This window comes from Anser anser (genome assembly GCF_964211835.1).
Source record: "Anser anser genome assembly, chromosome: 12".
NCBI classification, from domain to species: domain Eukaryota; kingdom Metazoa; phylum Chordata; class Aves; order Anseriformes; family Anatidae; genus Anser; species Anser anser.
Window position 1 is genome coordinate 8138745 of NC_139733.1, and position 25372 is coordinate 8164116.

A 25372-nucleotide genomic window follows, 5' to 3' on the forward strand; every position below is an offset into this window, starting at 1 on the left:
CAGAACACGTAGGAAGATCACTGGGAGGCTTCTGCGCCCTTCCCCACTCCCCATTTCCTCCTTTTCAGCTTTCCTGGGTTGAAGCTCACCCACTCCCAACATGCTGCCAGTGGTAAACGTGGAGCTTCATGCTTGGAGCTACGTTCGTTGTGGGAGCACTGGGAAAAGCATTTAGCTGCCCCAGAATATGCAACGGGTGTTGTGAGAACAAGAAGCCCAGTAACAAAGTCCAACAGCTCCTCTCAGAGGCAGAAGCAGCCACAACTGCAATCGTCCTGAAGCATCAGCTACAGGAGCACACCATGGGCTGCAAGAGAGCCACTGTGGAGTCCAGATCTCTTCCTCCTCTTGTATTTTTCCCTCTCGAGGGACTAACTGATGATATTACATCCTTTTCTTTGTGAATTAGCATTGGCCAAGCCCCTATTCACAAATGTTACCGAGACAGAGGAACTTACCTTTCGTCCCTCGGATAATGTGGATGCTCTCACCAGCACTGATTCTTGCCTGTACATCAGTGGATGTGTTTGTACCCGGAATCACAATATCTGGCAGTGGAAGAAGAAATAGAACAGTGCCTGTGAAACCACATGCCAGCCACAGCCAGGAGAGGGGAAATGTACCACCAAACCCCCTTGTTTGCAGTGCATTACTCTCCTCTCTGTGCTGTGCTAGAAGCAAGCCCCACATTTAATTCTGAGCAGCACAGGAGGCAACAGAGGCTCTGAGGAAGCAAAAGCCGTGATGCTCTGGTACAGTATCTCCCTTGTCCCAACACAAACAGTTGGTGACTCCACTCCTGTCTGGAAGCAGTATTGCTGGCCCTCTCACGGAGTTCACTCCCAACAACCCACCAGGCACATGTCCCTTAGACACCTGCAGGCAAACTCCTCCCCATACAGGGGAACTGCTCAAATGCAGAGCAGTGGTACCAGTTGCTCTGATGCCTGTCTGCCCACAGTCCTCGTGGGCATCAGCAACTTACCTTTCTCCTCAGCTCAGTGTGGGCATCATAACCCCCTGTGAGCATCAGCAGTTTACTCCTGCTTCAGCAACTCACCTGTGGTGGTGACAATCTTCTGCACCAGGACACCAGCTCGCTGTAGATAGTTGATGGGGAAGTTGACAGCAGGGTTGGAACTTGAGGTTGATCCTGCACTGCCCATGGGGACATGTCGGGGCATCATCGGAATGGGGGTAGATTGAACTGGGCGGACGCTTGCCACTGGCTTGTCCTCACCCTTGAGGGCTGGTCGCCTAGTGAGAGAGGAGGGAGGAAAGTGCAGTGCTCCCACCAGCAGGGCTGAGCATCCTCCGCCCCATCATTTCACATCTACAGTGCAGGAAGAAGAGGAAGATGCAGGTACTCACCAGTTCCTCTGGCTAAAGGCAGGGATGCTCGTCAGACTCTGGTCACTGGCTGGGTAATACTGTGCGTAGGACGGCCGGGTGTAGGGGACGGATGCTCGCTTTTCCTCCTCGTAGCTCTTCTTGGCTGCTTTCTTCTCTGCCTTGGTCAGCTTGTGCTCCTTCCGGTCAATCAGCAGTGACTCATGCTGAAAAGGCTCCTGCAACCCCACAGCACAGAGGTTTTGATACCAGCTCACCACAAGAGGGAACCAACACACCCCACAGCCACCCTGTTCCCTGTGTCAGCACTGTCCCCATTCCAGGACTGGAGCACTGAAGAGGGGATTTGGAGGCAGAGCTGGTCACAGCACAGCCTATCTGGGGCAATGCTGCAGAAGTGACCAAGGCACAGCTTGAGAAACGACTGAGAGTCAGCTAAGCCATCCTGTCTGCCAAGTCTGGGCCATCGCCCACCACGAGTGTGTGGGTACATAGCACAACCCACAAGCTGAAGGCCAGGCTAGGAGCACAAAGCACAGAGCCTACTGTGATGTCCCACAGCCACCAGAGTCCCATGGCACCGGGCCACAGGCCCACTCTGCAGCACCACCCTACCAGCAGGGTTCTCCTTAACGGAGCCAAGTGCTGGCTTGTTCCAGCATTGTTTTAAAGCCACCCCAGGGAGAGAGCTGGCAGCAAGTCACGATTTGCCACTGACACCTTCCTAGTACAGCACCATGTTGAAAAAAGAGGTGCCATACAACCTGCCCCCAAACCTGTCCAGGGCAGAGGTGGCTCTAAATGCGTAGAAGATACTGCAGGGACGGGCAGGGCTCTTAGGCAAAAATTCCTCTAGAGAGAGCCCTATTCCCACCAGCATACCAATGTGTCCTTCTTGCCACCAAGTCCCCATCACACAGCCAGATTCCTGCAGTCCTCCTGCCTCCTACAGTCTACACAGTGCTGTACAGGAAGGAAGCAAGTTGTTCTTACCTTGGTGATGAGGTGAGGATACTTGAGACAGGCTAATTGTAGAACCGACTCCTTCATCTTGCTTGGATTGAGGGAGAGCTGAGCAGGGTCGGATTCCTCTTCCACAAAATGCAGCAGGTTCTCTACCTCCCGTCGGGTAAAGTTCAGCACTGGGTTCAGATCATCCACCACCCGATCTGGAAAAGGAAGGGAACAGGGTGAACTGAGAAGAGAAGAGGTGGATACCGCTGCACAGGGCACATGGAGAAAACATCTATATCCAAGACTCTCCTGGGAGCCAAGCCAGCTGCTAGGAGACTCCACCTCAAGTGCAAGACAGCACACTGAGTCAATCATGCTGGGCTGCTGCCTCTGGAGCTGGGTCTTGAGACAAAGCAGGACACAGGCAGCAGAACTCTGTTTGGGTCACTACAACCCTCAGCTGCATACAAGATACAAGAGCAGCTTGACAGCTAGCACAAGCCAGCACAAAAGGTACTTTTGGTACAATGGCAGGTCAGAACTGGAGGGAATTAATTATTTCTGGCTCTTAAGTAAGTACAGTCAAAGATATCAATGTGTATTTTTATTTGGCTTTTTTCCCCTCTGTTGATGCTGGAGAAATGGAGGTAAGGAGCTATTTAGTAAGTAATGCCCAGTTTAAGACATGCTATGTGTTCAGGCATGGGGGAAACAGGATGACCACAGCCCAAGTTCCCAGTCTCTTGTAACCAAGAGAATAGCAAGGAAGGTAAAATGGCAATGCAGAGCACAACTGTGCTAGAAGATGCTGGCTCTACAACCCGTACTGCTCCACCCTGCGTTTCTTACAGGGTCTTGTGTCACTGTTGACTCAAACATCAAATGCAGCCCTAGGATAATGTACCTCTGTCAACTTCTTTGGCTGTTTGGTTTTCAACCTTCAAAAAAAAGAAGTTATGAAAACCACAGAAATGGGACTTGAAGCCAAAAGGAGGGAAAGGCAAGATCAGAGTGCCATGCCCACACACCTACCTGACATGCCCTGCTTGGAGATCTGACGGTCATAGATCTTCTTCTCAAGGGTATAATCAGACACCAGTCTGTAAATGTGGCATGGCTTCTTCTGCCCGTAGCGGTACACTCGGCACACAGCCTGGGCGTCGTGGCATGGGTTCCAAGAAGCATCAAACACCACCACTCTGTTTGCTCCAATGAGGTTGACACCCAAACACCCAGCACTGTAAATTAAAGGAAAATTTCAAATTGCGGCCTTGGCCAATATTCAAAGCTTCTAGGTAGGGACAACCATCGCAGCCATGCTGACACCACGGAAATTTCCCTCCAGTCATACAGGCAACTTCAGACCCATGTCTGGTTTCCAAGACTGTTGTTAACAGTTTGCAAAGGACTAAAGCTAACATCTTACACCCCTAGGGAATTCAGGGGCAGATGGCACTATCATGCCAGAGAGTCTTGAAAGCAAGGTATAAAGGAAGCTAAGAACAGAAAACCCATGCACATACAGAGGAGCAGTGTGAGCTCTCCATCGCACCCTTCTGCTCCAGCCAACTTACCGCGTGGACAAAAGGAAGAGCCACACAGAAGTGTTACTGGGGTCATTGAACTGGTTAATCAGTCGCTCCCTTTCCGAGGCAGAGGTGCTGCCATCCAGTCCTGAGAAGGAAATTAAGGACACTTTTAAAAGCTCTGCATGTTTTGGGGAATCCCATCAGAACAAACCCGCTTCCCAACCATTCAGCTTTGGCACTGTCTCCCAACCAGTTCTGGGTCTTCCTCAAATCATGCACTCCAGGACCTCAACTGAACCACTCTGTACCTCTTATTTGCCCAGTCAGGCAGGTGCAATGCAGCCAGCCAGTTTGGGCTTTATTCAACTGAAAGAACAAGCAAAACATTACTCAAGCTTGGCAAGGCCAAGACTGGGAGTGCTACAGTGCACCTAGCACATCAAGGCTCTGTATTAGGCAAGGCAGACATTAGGCAAGAGCAGCAGGCACAACAGCTTCATATATGCTGGAAGCTCAAGGAACCAAGAGAAAGGAGATTGTGAAAGGCTTTGGCAAAACCCTGTCAATTGGATCAGAGCACAGAGAACAACAGTCTAAAGGTGTGCAGAGGAGAGTGTCAAGTCTCTGTTCTTGAGCAGCAGCTTGCTTCTGGCAGCTCCGCAAAAACCAGGAACACCACATTCACCATTCCTCTCAGTCCTGGTCAGTAGCCAACACAAAGTAACAACCCCTGCCAGAAAAAGATTTAAAGCTGGGGAAGAGGGAAGGAGGAATTCAAAGCCTCAAGGTAGTGAAACCATTCCACAGTAATTCTGGTTTGGGAAGCAAGATCTAGAAAACAGATGAACAGGAAGCTCAAAAGTATCTTTTACAGTTTTAAAAAGCACCAGTGTGTGAGTAGATGTTAAAGGTGTCTAACATCTTCTGAGTAAGATGCCAAAAATGACAGAAATTATCAGGGAGTTGTAACTGAACTGACATCTTCCCGAGTAAATTCCCAAGAACAGTCTGAAAAAAACTTCATCAGAAGAATGCTTCAGACGAGCATTTACACACCCAGGACAACTACAGGATGATGGTGGGATGCTTTCAGATATGAGTCCATCACAGAAGATCAGTGTCACACCAAAAGAGAGGGGGATTGGCTGCACTCACTGTAATAGTTGATGTTTCGGACCCAGTTGTGAACTCCTCCATCTGAGCCTGGAGGACTTGGCATTGGTCTCTTCGCCAAAAACTCTTCAATGACAGATAAAGTGGACAAGCTCTGGCTGTAAAACCAAGGACTCTGTTCAGGAGAAAGGCCCCAGCAGCAAAAGTGGAATATCAGAACTCTTCCCCAACCACACTAGCACTGATGGGGTCAAACCCTGCCTGTTGTAGCACACCTCTTGCTAGTGAACTTTATAGTGGCAGAAGCGTGAAATATGTGAAGAGAAAAAAGGGCCTGATACAATAAAGGAGAAAAGGGAAACTGCTACACCATTCACCCTGTGTAACAACCTGCTAGTACCAGAAGGGATTCAACTACTTGAGCATTTAGTAGGATCAGCCACTGGTATTTCGCTTACCTGAAGACCAAAATCTTGTCTCCAAGCTTCACACTTTCCTCAATGAGGTGGAACAGTAACACCATCTTGGGTGAGTTCTCCAAGACACCCGTCTGGTAATCACACAAGATGTCTTTGGCCTACCGAGAAACAGGAGACTATTACAGGTGGAGTTGCTCATTCCCTGTTTAGTTCAACAATCCTGTCTCAAGGTGAGAGAAATAAGTCATTGCAGAGAGGTTGTATTCATCCATCCAGTCAGGTTCAGGTGACAATGTTATTTCCAACCACTGCTACTTCCCATTCTAGAAGCTCCAAATGACAAACTGCTTGAAGAATGGATGAGCAAGCATCCTCCTAACCTCTCATCACTCTGCTCTATCTCGAGATCTCTCCGTAAGAGTGTCACCTGCACTCCAGTCACACAGGTGTCACAAAATCCCCACCCAGCTCCATGCAGACATGCTGACCAAGATGCTCTGTGGCAGAGAAACTGGATGAGAAATATCCAGCTTTCAAATAGAAGAGTCTTTACTTCAGAAAGCTGCCCTAACAAAAAGAGGTACAGTCTTTCAGAGTAATATCTAGTCTATGTGTACTGTAACTTGCCAAACAAAGAGTTCTCCAGCAGTGGTACTCACCCACTCATAAGTAACGACCTGATTTGCTCTCTCCTGAAAGGGGTTGAAGCCAACACTCTGGAGGAACTTGCTGTTGGTAGCTTCTCCAACTGGTGATGCCAAAGCATTACTCTCTGTTTTGACTTTAATTCCCTGAGGCTGGCAGCGGGAATTAGTACTTGCTGTGCCAAGGTCATCCACATCCAAATCCTGCTCATTTGCTAGATTCTCCTTTTGCAGAGCTTCATATAACACATCAGGATGGTTCCAGATCTGAAGAGGCAAGAAAAGATAGTGCTTAGACCTGTGCTGGCCTGCTACCTGACAATGTTTGAGAACTGAAAGCTCCTACAGCAGTTCAGCTGGAAAAAATAATACTTCAATCATCTCATCACCATCCCTGCGTGGAATTGTAAGGTGCGATCAGACTGACTTTCTCTTCGTATTAAGGTAGCGAAACATGATTCTGCCATGACACCAGGTATGGCCTGTCTTAACTAAGGCTCTCCTGACTTTAAAACCACCAAATTCTTTCCCTAGAACAAAACAGAAGGCCACAGTGCACCCCTACACAGCACAAATGCAGAGGAAGCTGCTTGGTTCATGCTGTACCAGATAAATGGACAAGGTACCAGTCCAGTACTGCTTCAGCTGATGGCTGCAGATTTCTTGCACAAATTTGAACAAAATGTTTAACATCCCTGCACGCCAGCTCTGTAAATGGAGATAACAATTCTGTTGGAACACTGCAGGAAGCTCTAGGGAAAGAAGATGTATCTAGCCAACCACAGTTATCTCCTATTTTGACTCATATTCCTGCCTTTTCTTTTGACTCATACTCCTGTCTTTCCCTTACATATAAGAATACGTCTTTGCAACTCCTGCCAAAACCTACCTTACAACAGACACAGAAAGCTTTGAGTGGGTTCAGTCCCAGCCAACCACTGTTGCCTGCATCACGGAACCGGCTCATGAACTCCGTATAAAGGGCCCGCTGGATCTTTGATAGACGTACCAAAATGACATGTTCTTCCTTAGAGGGGAGTTGAACCTTCAGCACATTGTGACCTCGCCTGTGGAGGCGATAAAGAAAAATAAACAGAGGGAAGAGTTTCCCAATCTGATATCTCTGTGGCTGCCTGCAGGGTAAGATTTTGACTTCTTGCCCACCTGTCTGCAGGAAGAAAGAGCTCTAGTTGCATGCCTCTCTAACGCATGACACTCATGAGATACTCTCCCTGCAGCCATATACCAACAGTAAGCACAGTTACAGAGATCTCAAATGTTACAATCTTCCAGCACAGGTCACAGTGTTAGGAGAGTGATGAAAGTCTTGTTTTCCATGGCAGTTGAAAAACAGAAATAAGATCTAAGGTTTCTTTCTACCTCTGCCAATGACTAAGGCACTCCATCCAGATCACTGATCCAGCACCTCAGAACCCTTGACCAAGAAACAAAGCTGACTTGTCTCCAGAATGGCAGAAGCACTGTTACTTTTCATAACCGACAGTTCATGAAATACTTTCAGATCCTTGTATAAGGGATATCAAAGAGTGCACATCTGAATTAACTATTAAGACACTCAAATAAACCTGAGGCCATTCTAGTACAGTTAGAGGTGCTGTTCTCCATTACATGAGTGTTCAGCACTGTAACAAACTAACTTTACTTCTACCCCGAAGGCAAAACACAGCCACAAAGACCACTCTGCAGCTGACACAAATTCTGAGAGAAATATGGAGCTGCTAACCTGAGAAGCTCTCTGCTTTTCTCTTTATGCTTAAGACCCTCCCACAAAGACAGCTAACGTAACCGTTTAAAACTCAAGCCCAAGAAGGCAGCACAATTAGCTGTACTGCATAAACTCAGCAAACAAGCAGGTTAATTTGGGGTGAAGGAGCTGTTTGCATGGACTAAACTGCTAACAACTCCCTGTGGACTCACCGTTGCACAAAGCCCTCCAGTAGGCTATGCAGGACGTGACTGCGATACCTCATGAGACGGACATCTTGAGGGGTGCTGTCAATACACTGCCCGTTCAGGATGGGGCGCTCAAACATGTTGCTGAATTCCTGCCTCGAGCCTAGAAAGTCAGGCCGGACAAAGTCTACCATACACCAGTACTCAATGAGGTTGTTCTGGAGTGGGTAGCCAGTCAGCACCACCCGCCGGCGGGAGCGGATGTTCTTCAAGGCCTGTGAAGTACTAGCATGACAGTTCTTTATTCGGTGTCCCTCATCACAAATCACGACATCTGGGCCAGGGCGAGACAAAGCTTTCTCAATCCCTGAGGACAAGAAACATTAAAGCGTTAGTCTGAGATGAACAAGAGAAAGTTCTGGCTTTACACAGTCACCAACTTCACAAAAGGAAAAAGAGGGGCAGTTATCAAAGACAAAAAGCAGTATTCATGGGTGGCATAGAGCAAGGCTGATTCAGGAGGCAACACCATCTCCCATTTAGCATAATGTGGTCTTGATCAGACTTGACTGGCCCTTGATTTCTGCTCAGTGGTCTACATTGCATCAAGTTGTGTGTCTTGTGTCAGATCTGACTGGCAGACCTCACACAAACAAATCTCCAACTTCGCGATACTGACTTCCACTCTTACTTGCAGCCATTGCAAAAATGAAAGACTCAGCTAGAGCTGAACAACCTTCTGTCTCCAAAGATGCAATTCTACCCAGCAAAGCTTGGTCATGTCAACAATACTAAAAGTGAACAACCCATTCTTAGACTTGTTCTGGCTTCTAGCCAAAAGTAGCTAAGAGACCTGAAAGCACTTGTATTACAGGCAGGAAGCAGGTGAGCACAAATATATCTACTGCAGTAAGTCTCCTGACTCCAGTGACTACAAAGAACAAAGTAACTATTGCCAGCGCTAAGACTGACTATTATTCACTCTACTACTTCCCAGAAACAAGCAATGATAGGTTGTTTGCATGTGCTGCCATGGCTGGTAGCCTGCTAGACAACAGGAACTCCCCCCCACCCCAGCTCCCCACCTTTCAGAAGCTCTTGCTGCCGGTCTTCCTCATCCAAGTCAATAATGACAGGGCCAGTTTGCTTCTTTGTTTTCTTCTTCCTGCCAGTGGCAAAGGACTTCTTCAGTGAGAGAAGACGGTACATCTCATATCCCATCAGCAGCACACCACCCTCTATCACCCAGTCATTCACCACCTTTGCACGGGCAGCCGTTGTTCTGTAACAAAAAAAAAAAAACCACAAAAAGAAATGAAATAAGCTGTAAGCTTTCTCTCCAGTTTCAGTTTGTACCACTGGACTGGAGTCTGCTAAAGAAAAGGTCATATACAGTTAAAGTATTTTCTAGCATGAAATCAGACAGAAGAATACAATGAAATTGTTGTGGGTGGGTTGTTTTTTTTTTGGAGACAATCAGGTTCATAGGAAAAGATAAAAGCCTTTTAGTTTGTCACAGGTAGCATGCTGAGAATGACAAGTCCTTACAGGAATTGAGCTGCAGAGGTCTGTTGTACAGAAGCACATCAAACTTGCGAGCATCCTTTTAAAAGAGCTGTTGAGCTTCTGCAAAACCCATTTTCAGAATGAGCTGCTAATGATGTATGTGGTGGTTAGTGGTACCCCTCTACTTGTTTACTCCGTTCTTTTCTAATGCAAGCATCCCTGAATTATTCCTCCCCTGCTAGCCTGCTCAGAATTGGTCCAGATAAAGGCACTGTCCTCACCCAACCTGCCCAACACACCAAGCCCTATCCAACAGTAAATACATAGCTGGAGCAGCATCCGCAGCTTCAAAGTACGTTCTACTCAGGAGACCTCAACAGGTGAGTGTATGAACACAGCCGATGAACTGAGAGTTCCCCGTGATTGCTACACTATCCTGATCTATGCAAACCAAATGACCCAGAAAGTAGCGGAGATCCACAGGCCAAGAATGCACCGCACACCACTCTGGTAACTGCAATTACTGACTGCTCCTTTCTGGAGAAGGATGCTTTGCGTATATTGCCAGAATCCCTCAAGGACAACACAGCTTACAGAGAGTCACAGTGCTGGGTAGAAGAATCCTTAAAGCGTATGAAAAAATCTCAGGGAAAAAAACATTTAAAATACAAGAGATATATGGTATAAGGAGCACACGTGTCAGGAGTCCCAGGACTCTGATAATATTAGCAATGTACCACCAGAAAAACAACACAGCACTTCTGCTCATCTCTGCAGAAGCAGCTCTGGGTCTGGCAATTGGGTTTCTGATTTCAGCATATATGGAAGAATAGAAAGGTGAGTAAGCAGAGTGAAAAGGAAGTACAAGATACAAATGTTGCATGAAAGATACAGTCAATCTCTCCCAGGTACCAAAATCCTCCCCTCTAAACAGCATACACAAATGTAGAATGGGAAGGATCTGGGAGTTGATGGCACAGAATTAGCCCAAACTTAGCAGTCTGCAGCAGCAATTCTGGTAACAGCTCTTCAAGATGCGGTCTAAATGTTCAAAAGGGCTTTTTACTGGCACCTACTTGTGTTCATCATTCAGGATGTGGACTTTGAAGGTGCGGGGCTGGACCTCTTTGGAGTTGTAATCAGCAGGAAGGTTTTCAGGTGCTGGGAGCCACATGTTGAATTCTGCTAGCCAGTTTTGGAGCGTGTTCACCTGAAAAAGTTAGCGACGGAAGGACTGAAAACCCAGCTGAGTGGCTCAGGATTTTAACAGCAGAAATAAGAGCATGGAATGCCCCCCAGCTGTGCCCAGACAAGAGCAGCAGACTACAACATGCATACTCAGGGAGACAGGGAATGAAATGGGGAAAAGAGCAGCAAGGGTATGACAGAGTGTGATGAGAGATAGGATACCAATCAATCTTCTCTACACAAAGAAGGAAGTAGACCAAGGAAGGTGATCAGTCAGCCTTCCACATGGGCTACTTACAGGTACAATGGCAAGAACAGTCTTTGCCTCTGTGTGCCGAAAAAGTACATCCAAGAAAGAGATGACCTGTATGGTCTTGCCCAGGCCCATGCTATGTGCCAAAATACACCCAAACCCACTGCTGGTTTTAAATCTCTCCAAGGACTCGACCAAGTTGTCATACAGGAATCGGATCCCACCAATCTAGAGAGAAAAGTAGAAAAGGAATCAAAAAGGTGGGAAAAAATGAAATAGGTTTATATTTAGAGAGTGGCTAACATATTAGGATTGCATAACCACAAAAATATAAATGGGATGTTTTAAGTTCACTGCAGCATTTTAAGCTAGGGAAGGCTCAAAAAGATGCTATTCTTAGATTCTCATAAAACTTTCTGAGGATATGATACCAATAAATCTAACATTAATTTGGAGACAGAGAATCTGAACTGGGGTTGGTTAGTTTGTTTATAAATACAATTTGATTAAAAAAACGTTTGCCTAAACATGCAAAGAAAACACTCCTGTCTGTTCCAGATTTCACCACACCATCCATCATAAGGGTACCCAGATAAGAAACTTCTTTGCCATCACAACGAACTCTAATAATTACAAAATATTTCACCTTTGAGAGCTGAAGGAATTCTGTTACAAGTGCAGCCAGAAACAAGTAAAATATTTTAAATTCTTTATCTTTTTTATTGATTATGACTATGGGCCCTTGAAATAAAAGCTAAGGGCTGTAATCAAATTACAACAATAGCCAAAGTTATACGTAACCCAGGCCTTCCTTTAATTTCTCCTTATCATTTGACTGCCCACATCTGCAACTGCCACAACCAGACTGGTCACTGAACTCACCAAAAGTTCTGCTGAGATTACAAAGCAGGCTTGGCTGAACTCCTTTCATTTCCAAGCCTAATAAAGCCTACCTGATGAGGTTTTACTGCATGTGCAAGCTGGGGAGCCAGGAAAATATCCTCCTCGTTTGGTGGATGGTTGATGTTGACAATGACCTGCCCCAAAGCATCGGACTGATTTAAGGCATCATTCACATGAGAGCCACTGCTCTCTTCGCTGCCGTCTTCCTCCCCTTCATTGCCAGAGTCACTGCTGTCCACGATTTGGAGGGCATCGTCCTCTCCTGAACTCAGCTCAATCACTTCTGTAACCAAAACAGGAGAGAAAAAGGGGCAAAGCTTAACTGACAGCAGGGTTTATCGCATGTGGAAAAAAAAGCTATAGCAGGAAAATAAGGCTGCCGTGTTTTGTAATTCTACCCTGGCCTAATGACCTGTTCTGAACAAGCAGGCAGAATACAGGCCCACGAGACGTCCCTCGGGCCAGCATATAAAAACTGGAGTTTCCCATTGTTTCAGAGAACACTAAACACGAGGTAGTTTCTGTGCGTGTGAATGTGTTTTACATTCTCTTCCACATGCCCTGTTAATTCTCAAATCCAGACATGCCTTTTATCTGTCGATACACTGTCTTTAACAACTGCCAAAGAAATCAGAGTAGTGTAAAGCAGTCAGGTTAGATCTGTTTGGGACAAAGGACACAAAAAGTGCTTTAATTTGCAGATTTGAGTACTCAGATGCTCCTTGCCTATACACAGCAGACGATGCGACATCTCGCGTAAGCATTCTTCACCAGAGCACTAAGTAAAATGGAGTTTATTTATAAAACAGACATAAAGACAAGTTTGCTAAAGTGCCTGACAGGCCAGGCTAGAAATGCCAGTTTAGGACTCAAAGGCAAAAATTGGCCATATATTTGGAAACCAACAGCCCTACAAAAATCCAAAGCAATTCACGACTGGAACATTTGACTAGTTGAACATAGGAGGTTTGTGACTGAACAAATAGCATGTTGTGAGAAGCCTGGGTAAGACGGCCGGTCACTTACCATCTTTAATGTTATTTTTTCCTTTAGCATCATCTTCACTGCCACTGCTGGTACTATCGAGACAGATCACTTCCTCAGCAAGGACCTGAGGGGGGAGCTGGGTAGCTTCTGCTGTTCTGAAAACGATGTCTTCTACAAACATGACAATAAGTAATTCATAATAAGGGGGAAAGGAGACAAAACTGTTCAGAAACCAGACAGTATTTCCTTCCACTTTTGCTCTAATAACTTAGCCCTGGAATTTTCCATAACAGACTCTCACTGTCTAAAACACTGCTATGACTCAGCTTCCTGGGTCACAATCGCTTTCTTTCTCAATATGCCTAAACAATAGCCCATTGCTGACGGCACCCTCTCCATTGAATGCCCTGGCTGGGGCACATTGACCAAACACATACTGAAGTCGTTCTGCCCCCCCTCTTTTTTTTTTTTTCTGTCTCAGAAGGAAAAGCATTTCCTTTTTCTTCATTCCACTTCTGTTTTCCATCCAGCAGAGAAAGTACCAACTGCTGAAGGGATGATAACTGTCCTTTGTTAGTAGAGACATTGTAAAAATTATATCCCACATATCATAAACAACTTTTGCTGATCAAGACCATTTGCCTGCATATTTAAGTACTGCCAAGCAGGGGGAGAGGTGAGCTCAACAGGGCCAAATAAGAACCATGGCAGTGACTCAGCAAGCAACCACGTTCTTCTGGGGCTACAACCTACTCCCCAAGAGTAAAAGTATTTTAAATAGCTCCTGGTTTTTATTTTTTTAATGCAAAATATTTTGAACTCTTACACTTAAAGAAGGTTACACATTTCCCATGTGGTAAAGCCAACTCAGGAACTCCTAGACCACTGACATAACTTGCAATTGCGCTCCTCTGTCCTCACACACCCATCTGAGAGGCAGAGGCATAAAATCATTGAAACTACCCAGATTAGAAGGCAGCACAAGATGACATATTGTGGAACTGCGTCCTGACATATGGTTACTGAGGTCACTCCCATTGCTGGAAGAGAAGGGTGATGCTTAACTATTTATGTTGCCTGCTATCTCACTGCTTGTCAAAACATGAACGAAAGAATATGGCTACGTATGAACGTAAGTACACCCAGTCTATTGTTTCACTGTCCCCAGTACCAGATCCATTTATTACCAGACTATCCTCAGAGCAAACATGATCTGTATCAAGGATACGGCATTTCTGTCAAATTAGTTTAAGCTTCCATAGCAGTTGGAAAGATAAGAGAGACCTGTTCCAGCAAATACAAGGTCCTGCATCTGGGCTGGGGCAATGCCAAGCACAAACACAGGCTGGGTGGAGAATGGATTGAGAGCAGCCCTGAGGAGAAGGACCTGGGGGAGCTGGTTGATGAGAAGCTTGACATGAGCCAGCAATGTGCGCTTGCAGCCCAGAAAGCCAACTCTGTCCTAGGCTGAGCCAAAAGCAGCGTAGCCAGCAGGGCAAGGGAGGGGATTGTCCCCCTCTGCTCTGCTCTCGTGAGACCCCCACCTGGAGCCTGCGCTCAGCTCTGGGGCCCCCAGCACAAGAAGGACATGAAAGTATTAAAACAAGTCCAGAGGAGGCCACAGAGATGATCAAGGGGCTGGAGTACCTCTCCTATGAAGACAGGCTGAGAGAGCTGGGGTTGTTCAGCCTGGAGAAGGCCCTGGGGAGGCCTTGCAGTGGTCTTCCAGTGCCTAAAGGGGGCTACAGGAAAGCTGGGGAGGCACTCTTTGTCAGGGGGTGTAGTCATAGGATAAGGAGTAATGGCTTTAAACTAAAAGAGGAGAGATTTAGATTAGATATAAGGAAGAAATTCTTTACTCAGAGGGTGGTGAGGCACTGGAACAGCCTGCCCAGAGCAGCTGTGGATGCCCCATCCCTGGAATTGTTCAAGGCCAGGCTGGATGGAGTTTTGGGCAGCCTGAGCCGACGTGAGGCATCCCTGCCCATTGCAGGGGGGTTGGAATTAGATGGTCTTTGTGGTCCCTTCCAACCCAAACCATTTGTGATTCTACGATTCCAGCATCCTGCTCACACAAAATTAACTGGTCAAAATGCCTTCAACAAAAGTTTCCTGGCACCTTCCACCATACAGCCACAGCATTTTGATTCAGAACAAGCTCAGAAGTGGAACTGGCTGCACTACTGAGCCACAAGTTGTTTCAAATTATCATCTCAAGAATTTACACTTGCAAGTGCAAGCGCAGCATTGGCAGACTACCTCCTTCTTCAATCAGCTCCTACCCTTAAAAATCTTGCTTCAGGTGGCATTTCCCACTGCTTACCAGGAAGAAACTCGAGGGGTACAGTTGGGATAGTGGCTGGGTAATCCTTCCGCTGCTGCTCTAGCCGTTTCCTTCTCTCCAACTCTTCCTGCTGGGCTGCTTTTGTCACGGCTTCTAGTTGGTCCTCACGCAACAGCTTCCTGAATGTACAAGCAAACAGAGAAGTATGTCTTGGTTACACTTACAGTCCTTCAAAACAACAACACCCACCAAAACAACAAAAAACCTGAAGGGCTGTACAGCTGGCTTAAAAGACAACTGACAAGCTCCAGGTAATCTGTCAGCTACACAGACTACGAACATCATATAGCCAAAAGCTACAGACAAATTTCACAGCTTTTTCGAGACTGTGCTTCCCAGCTACAGGCATCACTACTACCACTCAAGGAAAAGACAGAAGTTTGACAAGGAAAATAACGAAAGGGGGAAAAGAGTGCATTGGCAAGTATATACTTGAGTTAGGTTACCAGAGGACTAGTTCTATCCGACAGGATGTTATTTATTGCCATAGAGTTTATAAATAGAAAAGGCACAAAGTCATGCAAAGAAGACATGTGAGGAGAAAAGAGCTACGCCCAGAGAAGCTGTGGATGCCCCTTCCCTGGAGGCGTTCAAGGCCAGGTTGGATGAGGCCCTGAACAACCTGATCTAGTGGGTGGCGTCCCTGCCCATGCTAGGGGGGCTGGAACTCGATGGTCTTTAAGATCCCTTCCAACCCAAGCCATTCTACGATTCTGTGAAAAAGCATCAGTTCCCCCACAGAGTCCTCACCCTGATTTTCATCTGCCTCAGTGTATTCAGGAACTAAGACCTCTCATAGGTTTTACGCAATTGTTTCAAAGGCTGTTCTCAAACCAACTTACTTTTACAGGTAATTTCCATACTTCTGAAAGTTGCTTTTCCTTCTTTTCAGTTTCACTGTTTCAGATTTGCAGCCCTGGAAATGAAGGCTCTTTTGCCAGAAGAGAGGCACAATACAAGCAGTGGTGAAATCCAGCTCCCTCAAGCCAGCCTTTCAATCCAGCCAAGCCTCCACTGAAGAGACAATCTCCTCCATCCTAACAAAGTCTCAGACTCCAAGGCTTACTCAACGCTCACTCCTTCAACTTCAAGAAAGTCCATCAAGTGACCAAACTGAAATATGAGCCAAAGACTACCAGTGCCTTACATACCATGAAAATGAGCCACTTGCTGCCTCAAAGAGTCCCTGCTCTAAACTTTTTAGATCCCCTTGAACAAACTTTCATGGTGAATTACTACCTTAGAAGCTGCCCCAGAATGTACGTGGTGACTTGCACAATCAATTTCTACTTTTCAAAATTCAGGAGAAATTGATTTCCAGCAATTCAGTTGCCAGTCACAGCACGAGCATTCCTGGGAACAAGCACCCAGGACAGAGGAAAGGGCTATATTTTAGGCTGTCTGCAATATGATCCTCATCAGCAGAAATCACGTACACACATCTGAAACTCGCTATTTACTTAAGACATCTAACTGAAAAATTGCACCATCATTATTAAACAGCAGCAAATACACATTTTTTTGAAATATATTCCATACCCAAATAATTTACTCTTCTGAAAATACCAAACAAGTCTGTACCCACATGCAGCACTCCAGACTGAGAACAGATTACTCCCACTGGTGAGATCCAAAGGTTTTGGAAAAGAAAAGCCATCTGCTTTGCCAAGAGCAGCAAAATGTAGCTTAGAAGAAAAGCCTACAGACTCCCTTTCTACCCAAAAGGCTACATAGCACCCTACCGCTTTCTGTCCTGATACTTACCTTATGTTCCTCCGCATGTGAGAGGGCTTCTGAGCCCTCTTCTTTTTGGTGTCCTCAGAGGCCAGGCTCTTGTGCTGGTTCTGCAAGAGTTGCTCTGCCCGCTCACTCTGAGATGAGGTAGTTGAAGTAGAGCGCTGCCATTCTCCATCCTCCGTGGGTTCAACATGGTCACTGCTGAACACGGCTTCTTGGGGTTGGTCTGCAAAGACAAGGAGGTCACAACGTGAGAACTGTCAGCTGCCTTTTACATGAGCATTCATCAGGATTTAAGCTGCATGGGAACCCACTTGGGTCAAAACTGGGGTCCCTTCTGGCGGTGTCAGAGCGTTGATAAGTTCTGTGCCAAAGGGTCTGTTTCCAGCAAAAGCCAAGACTACGCTAACAGCCCAAAAGTGTCCTTACAAGAAAACTGGGCAAGATTATTTCAGTCCACGCAGAGCACTTGCTGACCTAAGTGCCCATTTTCTTTCAGGGATCAGATGAGCTCCCACTGAAAAACAGAAGAGAAAGCAACTCGGATCTCTTTCTTTGTTTCCCAACATTTAGGTGGGACAGAAATTTCCATTCATACGGCACCTCTGTAACCATCTTCCAAGTTAACAGAACACAGCGTTCAAGGGGTTATCTGGTTCCAACACTGGGTCACGGCCCAGCAGGCAGTTCAAAGCTTTTACCAGACTCCACTCTCAGGATTTCAATGCTACCTTCTGGCGAGCTTTTTAAAAAGGAAAAAGTGACAATTCTGTTTTATAAAGCACACTTCTTTTCCCCTGACTTCTCCTATTTTCAGGCTTGCATTAACAGTTGACTTCAGTTTTAAAGCACCATGTGAAATGACACCTTGTTCTGTGTGCCACTTCAACAGGCTGCCAGTGACCAAGCTAATGCTTGCAGAGCACAGAAATGTTTCTGTTTGAAAGCTTCCCTTGAAGTAAACTGTTTCTGACAAGCCTCGTAATAGCTCCTTTGAAGCATCTTGTCCCCTTATGTCTGACAGAGAACCTCATCTCACAATCAGCCTTCTTGCTCGCAGTACGTCTATGAGCTAATGACTGAAACGAAATGACACTTAGACAGAACTTTGAAGAAAAAAGGGAAAGAAGACATCAGCGCAGAAAAATGCAGCAGAGGAAGAAGTAATGCTGAACCAACAAGCACCGTATTGTGATGCCGTGGGATCTGGAGACAAAAAGTATCCCTTCTGCAAGAGTCGAGAGCTTAAGTGAAGGACGCTTCTGCAAAGCACTCTGCAGGCACCTCTGCGGCCCCACAGAAACACGCCTGTTTGAATTAACCTTACCACTAACATCACCTCTCGAATTTGGGGTGACAAGAACTAGATCCACCGTGGTCAAAAAGCACCAACTTGGCAGCTCCCTCTCCAGACGTCCCACCAGCCCTGCCCCAGCGCTGGCTCGGAGCGCAGGTCGGAGCCCAGCTAGGACGTCTGGGCTCACCTCTCCCTGGGCCAAAGCCAGCAGGAGCAGCTCAAACGTTTTTGTGAGCATCGGTACCAGCTAGTCCTACGTGTGCTAGGAAAGCAGGGAGCCACAGCCTACGTGAGGACACGGAGCTCACGATGAAAGGAGACAAGTTGTGTTGGGCGTGAAGACAGGAGGCAAAAGCATTCGCTGCCCCAGCCAGGGCAGCTCTCCTACCGCCGCCGTCTTGGATCCCCTCCTCGAGGCAGCGGCTCAGGCACCGAGCATCACGCTCCCTCTCGGGCTGTGCTGGGAACAAACCCAGTTTCCGAGGCTTCCCAGACAAGAGCTCTGCTATTTGAGCTGCAGACACCCTGTGGTCACATTACCTGCAATTCCTCAGCGCCGTTTCCTTCCCCCCCCCCCATCCCTTCTGCCTCGTGGTTATGCAACTAGATCAAAAGATCGGATGAAATAGGGCAAAGGGAAGCAGGGAGGCTGTGCACATGATCGCATTCTCCGGGATGAGTCATTAAACCAGCGACAGTCCCAGAGACAAACACTGCCCCGGTTACACTGCTGCCATCTCACCGCGGGCCCAGGGGACCTTGCCGAGGCAGGGGGAGCACAAAGTCAGGTTTGGCTGGGAGATGGAGGCTCCCCACGCCCTGGCAGTTGTCCCCATCACCTCCTCTGACAGCGACTGCCGCCCGCGCCGTGCACAAAGGGTGCCTTCGGGACAGGAGCGATGCCAGCAAACCCCAGGGGCTCGGCAGCCCAGAGGCAATGCCTCTGCGTGCCTCCTCCGTATGTTTTCACGTCTGTCATCCGAACTCTACACACGCCCATCCCACCTCTGCATTTCGCCTTTTCTTTCCTCTTACTCACTTGCAACACAGACTCTGGTCAATGCACACATCGCTGGATCTGTCGTTTTGTTTTGTTTTTACAAGGTAATTCTCAGCTGAAGCCTAAAATCTGGTGCCAAATTTGTGTTGTCCTGGGTGCAGACCTCACTCACCACAGTCCTGCAAAGGCAAGTAAGTCCTGGGGCGGGGGGCACACAGCCACATTCAGCCACATTCCCAGCACGTGGGCATTTGGACACCAAGATCTCTTCTTCACCAGCAACACCCCCCCGAACGTCCTGCCGATCCAGCAGTGGGCTTCAGCCAGCTTCCCGAGGCCGGTCCCCGCCTTGCCACCACAACTACAACGCTGTTTGTCGCAACACAGCGGTAAAATCACCACGAGCTGCTTCTCTCTGACCATGCCACAGCTCCCACCTGACGTGAGCTGGCAGCCCCGAGCAGGAATTGTTCTGTTGCTGTTTTGTGTTAAACTCCTGACTGTGTGCACAGCACAACGCTGCCCGTGGCTGAGCAGCGAGGCTCCTGCTGCAGGCACGCGGCTGTGCTCCAACGTGGGGAGCTCCGAGCTGCACAGCTGGGACCCGCAATGGAACAGAAACATGTTAAGGAACGATAGCTGCACACAAACTGCTGCACGAGGAACAGGTTAGCTCCTTGGGATGGACGGAGCATGGGAACGGCCTCCCTGAACAGGTCTCATCAGGTGATCGATTGAAGTAATTCCTGCCCCAGTTCTGCCGAGCCTCCCTCTACAGCAGAGATGCAGTTATGGTTTTGTAACAGGAGCTCGACACGCTACTCCGACGTGGCTACACAGGTAGCTTTTGGCACAATGCTACAACTCACCGGTCATGCTCGCACACTGACACCTTCCTGCTGAGGCCGGAGCTGTAAGCACACTCCGGGCAGACACGGGCAGCCGTCCCATCGCCTCGCTGGGACCCTCCCTGCCGCCAGCCTGCAGGGAACGCCCCTGGCAGAGCCCGGCACAGGGCCACCAGCCCCACTCACCGGGCACAGGCCTTGCCGACAAGGATGCAAACCCTTTGTACGTCTGAAGACCCTGGGTGCTGAGCGCTGGGAGGAAGACCAGCTGGTGGGTGCCACGACAATCCTTCCTCCGGCACGCTGGAGGCTTAGCGTATGCCTGCGCTACCAAAACCCAGCGGCCCTGATCACGGCACGGTACCGGTCCGTGCTGCAGCCCAGGGGTTGCTGAATTTCTGTCTCGCTAAGCAGCAGCAGCAGCCACCACCACCCCCAGCTGCACGCAGAAGCAGGGGGAAGTGTTTGGCTTCTCGACTGCCTCTCGCGTGTTGCAGTTGAGGAGTTTCTGTAAGGAAAAGAGTCGTGACAGCTCCGTGTAACGCTGCTTCGGATGCTCCCTGGGCGGTATGACTCTCAGCTGCCCCCAAACACCGCACACAGGTGTGACTCACGGCGCACAACACAGCGAGAGATCTGTCCCACCCCAGGGCATTTCCTATTGCACCCGAGCTTAAAAGCCTCAGGTTGCCACCTCCTCCTTGCATAGTATTTTCAAGCTTCACATAAAAGAGCATGGCACACGGCCTGCAGGACAGTCTCCAGCATCTTTGGTTCAGCGCTGACTTGCTCCCACCACACACTGCTTGCTCTGCAAGGGGGCTCGGGTCACTGCCGAGCGTTCTGGAGCATCAGGCACCTTTTTTTGAGGAACAAGAGTTTTGTAAGTAACCTGAGTCCCCTCCTGACACCGAGGTGTGTGAGAAGCAGGGACGTATGTGCATCCAGTACCCACACTCCGTGGCAAGCCTCAAAAAGGCCAGGTATCAATGCGCACACGAGTAAATATCCACAGGGCTAGGGACAGTCAAACCTCACTAGGAGTACAGAAGCTGCCATGCAGGATAAGACCCAAAGGTTCCCAACCTGAGGCTGCTGCACCATCCACTTGGCACACAACACCACCGAGTAAGACAATTACTTCTTCACCACCCCACCTATGGCCGGCTAATGCAGCTCACCAGAGGTTCGCCCTCCTCCTGGGAAGCCAGTGTCCTGCCAGCCCAACCCCGGTAACTGCAGGGAAGGCATACCACTGCAAACCGGCCCCTTGTTTGACTTTAAAATCATTTCATTACCGGAATTCACGGTACTAAATAGCGCTACATTGCTGAGCCTGAGCATTAGTTCCTACCCTGAGGACAGGGCTGTGCATGCATGGCGAGGCTGGCGGCTGCGTGCAGAGCAGAGGGAAGTCAATTCTTGCTTTGGGAGCTGTCTCCTGTCCACGTAAAGAGCACGGAGCAGTTGTATGCTAGTGCAGGCGCTCTAGGAACTTACTGAGCACTACCGCAGCCGGCACTGAGCATGAATGGGAGGAGTGCTGAGTGACGGGACAGGGAAGCCTCGTTGCGCAGCTCCAGCTGCAGCGCTTGCAGCCGCTGACACACTGAACTACAGCTGTGCCAAGGGCTACCGAGGTGGCTCCACGGAGCCAGCCTGACCGCAAAGGCACTGCCGTGCTGGGAGACCCTCTCCAGGGTTAGCTGGTGTTTTCCCTGTGCGCTGGGCACTGGAGGGGAGTGGAGGTGATGCCGGTGCTCGGCTGCAGCACAGCGGTCATCTCGGAGGCCAGCAGCGGAGTGTCCTGGTCATCCTGTTCTCAGCTGAAGCGGAAAATAAATGAAGAGTTTTCAGACTATTCTCTGTGTGCAACCGGTGCGGCTGCTGTGTGGGTGCCATGCAAGAAGGGAGGAAAGGTGTCTGCACAGAGCACCTCTCCCAGAGGCGGCACGATGGAAACGCTTCCAGGATGCTGGCTGGAAGCAGGAAACTCCTTGTGAAACCGCTCAAGGACAGCGCAGGGGAAAGCAGGGGGGAAGCCCAGGCTCCCTTCCTTCAGGCCCTACCTGCTGTAACACCCACCAGAGCCACAAAACGCCCTCCTGGGACACAGCACACACCAACACCCACTTCCTTCCTCCCGAAGCCCCAGGAAAGCCGCCCCTCAGCAGGACACAGCTCTTCAGGAGGCTCAGGGCTGTGCCACCCCCTGCAGCCGCTATCAGGGGCAGCTAATTAGCAGCAAGACTTTGTTCTCCTCGGAAAATAATTGCGCTCAGTCTTCGGCAGCGGCAGGACGCCCCTCCCAGCCACAACTGCTTAACAAAGCACTAATTATGTAAGCATTATATAAGCTGGCACACCTACCCCCCCGTGCCAGCAGCACCCGCTCGGCCCCTCCAGCTGAACACCCCTCGGCCCTCTCCCACCAAGCAGCACACGAGCCAGCTCCCAGCCTCTGGTCTGCACCAGTTTTGTGTGTGCCGTGCTTGTCCGGGTGCCAGCCGGGGCTGTCCTCTTCTTACCAGGGCTGGGGACGTGGGGAGATGCTGGTCCCCGTGGGGCAGGCAGCCCACAGCTCTGCTCTGGCCCCTTCTGACTGCGATGAAGCACTGCTGGGGAGGAGTGGGCTCCTTCCCACCATCACCCTCCGCGGCTGGCTGTGATGTCGATGTCCTGCTGAGTCACTGCTGCACGGCTCCACGGACACAAGTGAACCTTTGTGCCTGGCCCCAGTGCCGCTCCGTTCCCAGCAGAAGCGTCCCGTGCCACCGCACGCCAGCTCCAGCGCCTTCACCCCCTGCTGCTGCTTCAGCTGGGGCTCAGCCGCCTGAGGTCTGTCGCTTGTTCTTGTCGCAACCGAGACGCAGACTGTCACGTTGGTATGACAAGCAGCACTGTTTCAAGTTCAGATAGCACATTTTGCACTGCTCTCAGTGTCTGTAAAGCGGTCGGTGCTGGGGGCTCAGGAACTCCATCCGCAGGCTGCAGGTCAGAGGCTGCCTCCAACCCTGGCCCAGGACGGGGGGATAGAGGGGGAAGGTGCAAAATGAGCTCTGAAGCAAACACCGGCACAGAAAACACAGAGGGAGCCCGACCAAAAAGCACACAGACCCCAAACACATCCTTAGGCTCCTTGGACAGGGAGTAAGCCCCAGTCAATGGAAAACTTTAAAAGATAAGGCAGCGCTGCCCCTCTTTTTTTTTTTTTCCCCCTTTGGTGGCCTTTCAGTGTATCCGTTTACAGCAAGCTTGTGCTGCAGAGTGAAACTCCTTTCCCAGCCCGAGGGAATCCTCAGCCAGCAAAAGTGAAGAGCAGGGGAAAGAAAGAAGCAACCCGAAAACCAAAGGGAGAGAAACCAGCTGAGAAGCGCTGAGAGGCAGAATGGAACCTCACGCAGCCAGCTCTGGTGACAGACAATATATCTTCTAACTCCAGGGTTATGCAAGCAGAACCAGGCCCCAGACACCCAGCAGCTCTCGTTCCGGCCGCATACGCCGAGACCCGGGTTACATAAACACCGAGCAGCACTTACACAACGCCGGTAGGGCCGTGGCGGGCGGCTGCCCCAGCCCAGCACCGCGTGGCAAAGGCTGCCGGCGGCCCCGGAGCACCGCGAGCCCCTGGCCAGCTCGGCTGAGCTCCCAGGAGGGATGCGGGGTTTCAGAGGGATGTGGGATTTCAGAGGGACGCTTTCCTACTGCCGTGAGGGGGCAAGGGCTGGAGAAACACAGGACATCTCCCGCCTCGCATCCCTCTCCCCCAGTATGTAATCTGAATTGCTTTTCCCCAGTAAAAGTCCTCGAACCTAAAACGCCACCTCCTCGCGAGCCCTCCCTCTCTCAGGCATTAGCCAAGGCAGGGGAACAAAGCCAGCAAATGCTCCCATTAAGGCAGCAAGTGAACCAGGGATGGGTTACATTTGTCCTTTACACGGCGGGGGGGTGTACGGGAGAGCAACTGAGTTACATAAATCTAACGCACAGGAGCCAGGAAGTGTCTCAGGCTCCAGTGCTGGAAAGCGTTCAACAAGCTGCATGAAGGAGGGAGCTGAAACCTCCCCGTTCTGGTTATCCCGGTTAACCAGTAACCCAGGACATAGTTCTGCCAGCCAGGTTAAAAAAACCCACAACCAACAACCACAGACACCTAGGCAACAAGTAACTGGATTTAACCCTCAGACCTTACTTGTTTTCAGAACAGTTCAAAACTTCTTCAAAAAAAAAGAATAACTTTTTTTTCCTATTAAGGTGGATAAACACTGATTTAGGTAACAAAGCTAATTTCTCCCCCACACTCACATTCAGAAAATAGATGCAAACCGGGGGCTTGACAAGCTCCCAGCACAGTGGATCGGGCCAGCTGTTACCAGTACTCTTCTTAGGCACAAATTTCAGGGACTAAGGAAAGAGGACGAGCAAGGGAGCAAGCGTTTCGCATTATGCAATGCTTACATAAGCATTAGTTTACTCTAGGTAGCTGGGAGTTGTGGTATTAGCTTTATACCAGGATACCCTCAAAGCAAGGAGAAATAATAGAGGGGATTACTGCTGCCGCACGCTTCCAAGGCCACCAAAACGGCAAACAAACACCGAGCACAAGCCGTCGAACTTTAATCTTTGCCCCAAGGCCTCGCCACAGCTTCATTCAGGAGCTGGGAAAAGGGAGGGGAGAGAAGACATCCGATACTCGCTCATGACTTAAAAGAGCTGCGTGAGACATCACCCCAGCAAAGCATCCCTTCGTGTCTGCGCACTGCTTTGTTCTTGCTCACGGCAATGGTGTACGGGAGGGGAGGCTCCCAAAAACCAAGACCTGGTGCTGGCACCCTGCGTCGGGGGCAGAGGAGGTCACGACCAGGGCGCGCTCCGCACACTAACCTCTCAACCACCACCAGGGCCGTTCTGCAGAGAAGGAAACTACGGCAAAGAACTGGGGTAGACAGCAGTGCTGAGCAGCTCCTGAGCTGTCGGCTCCCTCGTCTGTGCTCTGTCCTCTCCTGAAATACAATTTCCCACTCGGAAAACAAAACCAACGTGTATGTTTCTTGTAGAACTGTAGTAGCACAGAACTTCAGCTGCGTTGTCCTTTGCTGCTTCAGTTCCTAAAAATTCCCCTGAAATTGCTTTGAGGACTTTGTTTAATGAGGGAGGCATCACTTGGGAGAAAAATGCAATTTGTTGAGTTTGAGCCTGTGTGCCACCGCATTCCACTGGCACCTCTCCCACCAAGCGCAGCCAAAAAAAGTGACCGAGAGCACTGGAGAAAGCTAATAAGCCCAGGGTGAAACACCATCACTCACGGAACGATCTGTTTCTGTCTAGCTTTTCTTTTCAAAATACCGGCGCTGCTTTGTGTGCTGCTAAAGCAGTTTGACGAAGA

At 49.2% G+C, this 25372-nt stretch overlaps 1 protein-coding gene across 4 annotated transcripts in view; it reads right to left on the reverse strand.

Moving 5' to 3' along the window:
* RAD54L2 (RAD54 like 2) overlaps positions 1–25372 on the reverse strand; it is a 62151-nt gene that overhangs the window by 5361 nt on the left and 31418 nt on the right. For all 4 annotated transcript variants that reach the window (XM_083795068.1, XM_083795071.1, XM_083795069.1 and 1 more), the window contains 18 exons: positions 16869–17067; positions 15084–15223; positions 12800–12931; positions 11824–12056; positions 10916–11098; positions 10506–10639; positions 9009–9205; positions 7948–8290; positions 6899–7076; positions 6025–6276; positions 5405–5523; positions 4989–5104; positions 3879–3978; positions 3337–3542; positions 2344–2519; positions 1372–1568; positions 1061–1257; positions 459–548 (listed from right to left, as the gene is read on the reverse strand). In XM_083795068.1, the coding sequence (XP_083651194.1) occupies positions 459–548; positions 1061–1257; positions 1372–1568; positions 2344–2519; positions 3337–3542; positions 3879–3978; positions 4989–5104; positions 5405–5523; positions 6025–6276; positions 6899–7076; positions 7948–8290; positions 9009–9205; positions 10506–10639; positions 10916–11098; positions 11824–12056; positions 12800–12931; positions 15084–15223; positions 16869–17067 (3192 nt within the window). The remainder of the gene's footprint in view (positions 1–458; positions 549–1060; positions 1258–1371; positions 1569–2343; positions 2520–3336; positions 3543–3878; positions 3979–4988; positions 5105–5404; positions 5524–6024; positions 6277–6898; positions 7077–7947; positions 8291–9008; positions 9206–10505; positions 10640–10915; positions 11099–11823; positions 12057–12799; positions 12932–15083; positions 15224–16868; positions 17068–25372) is intronic.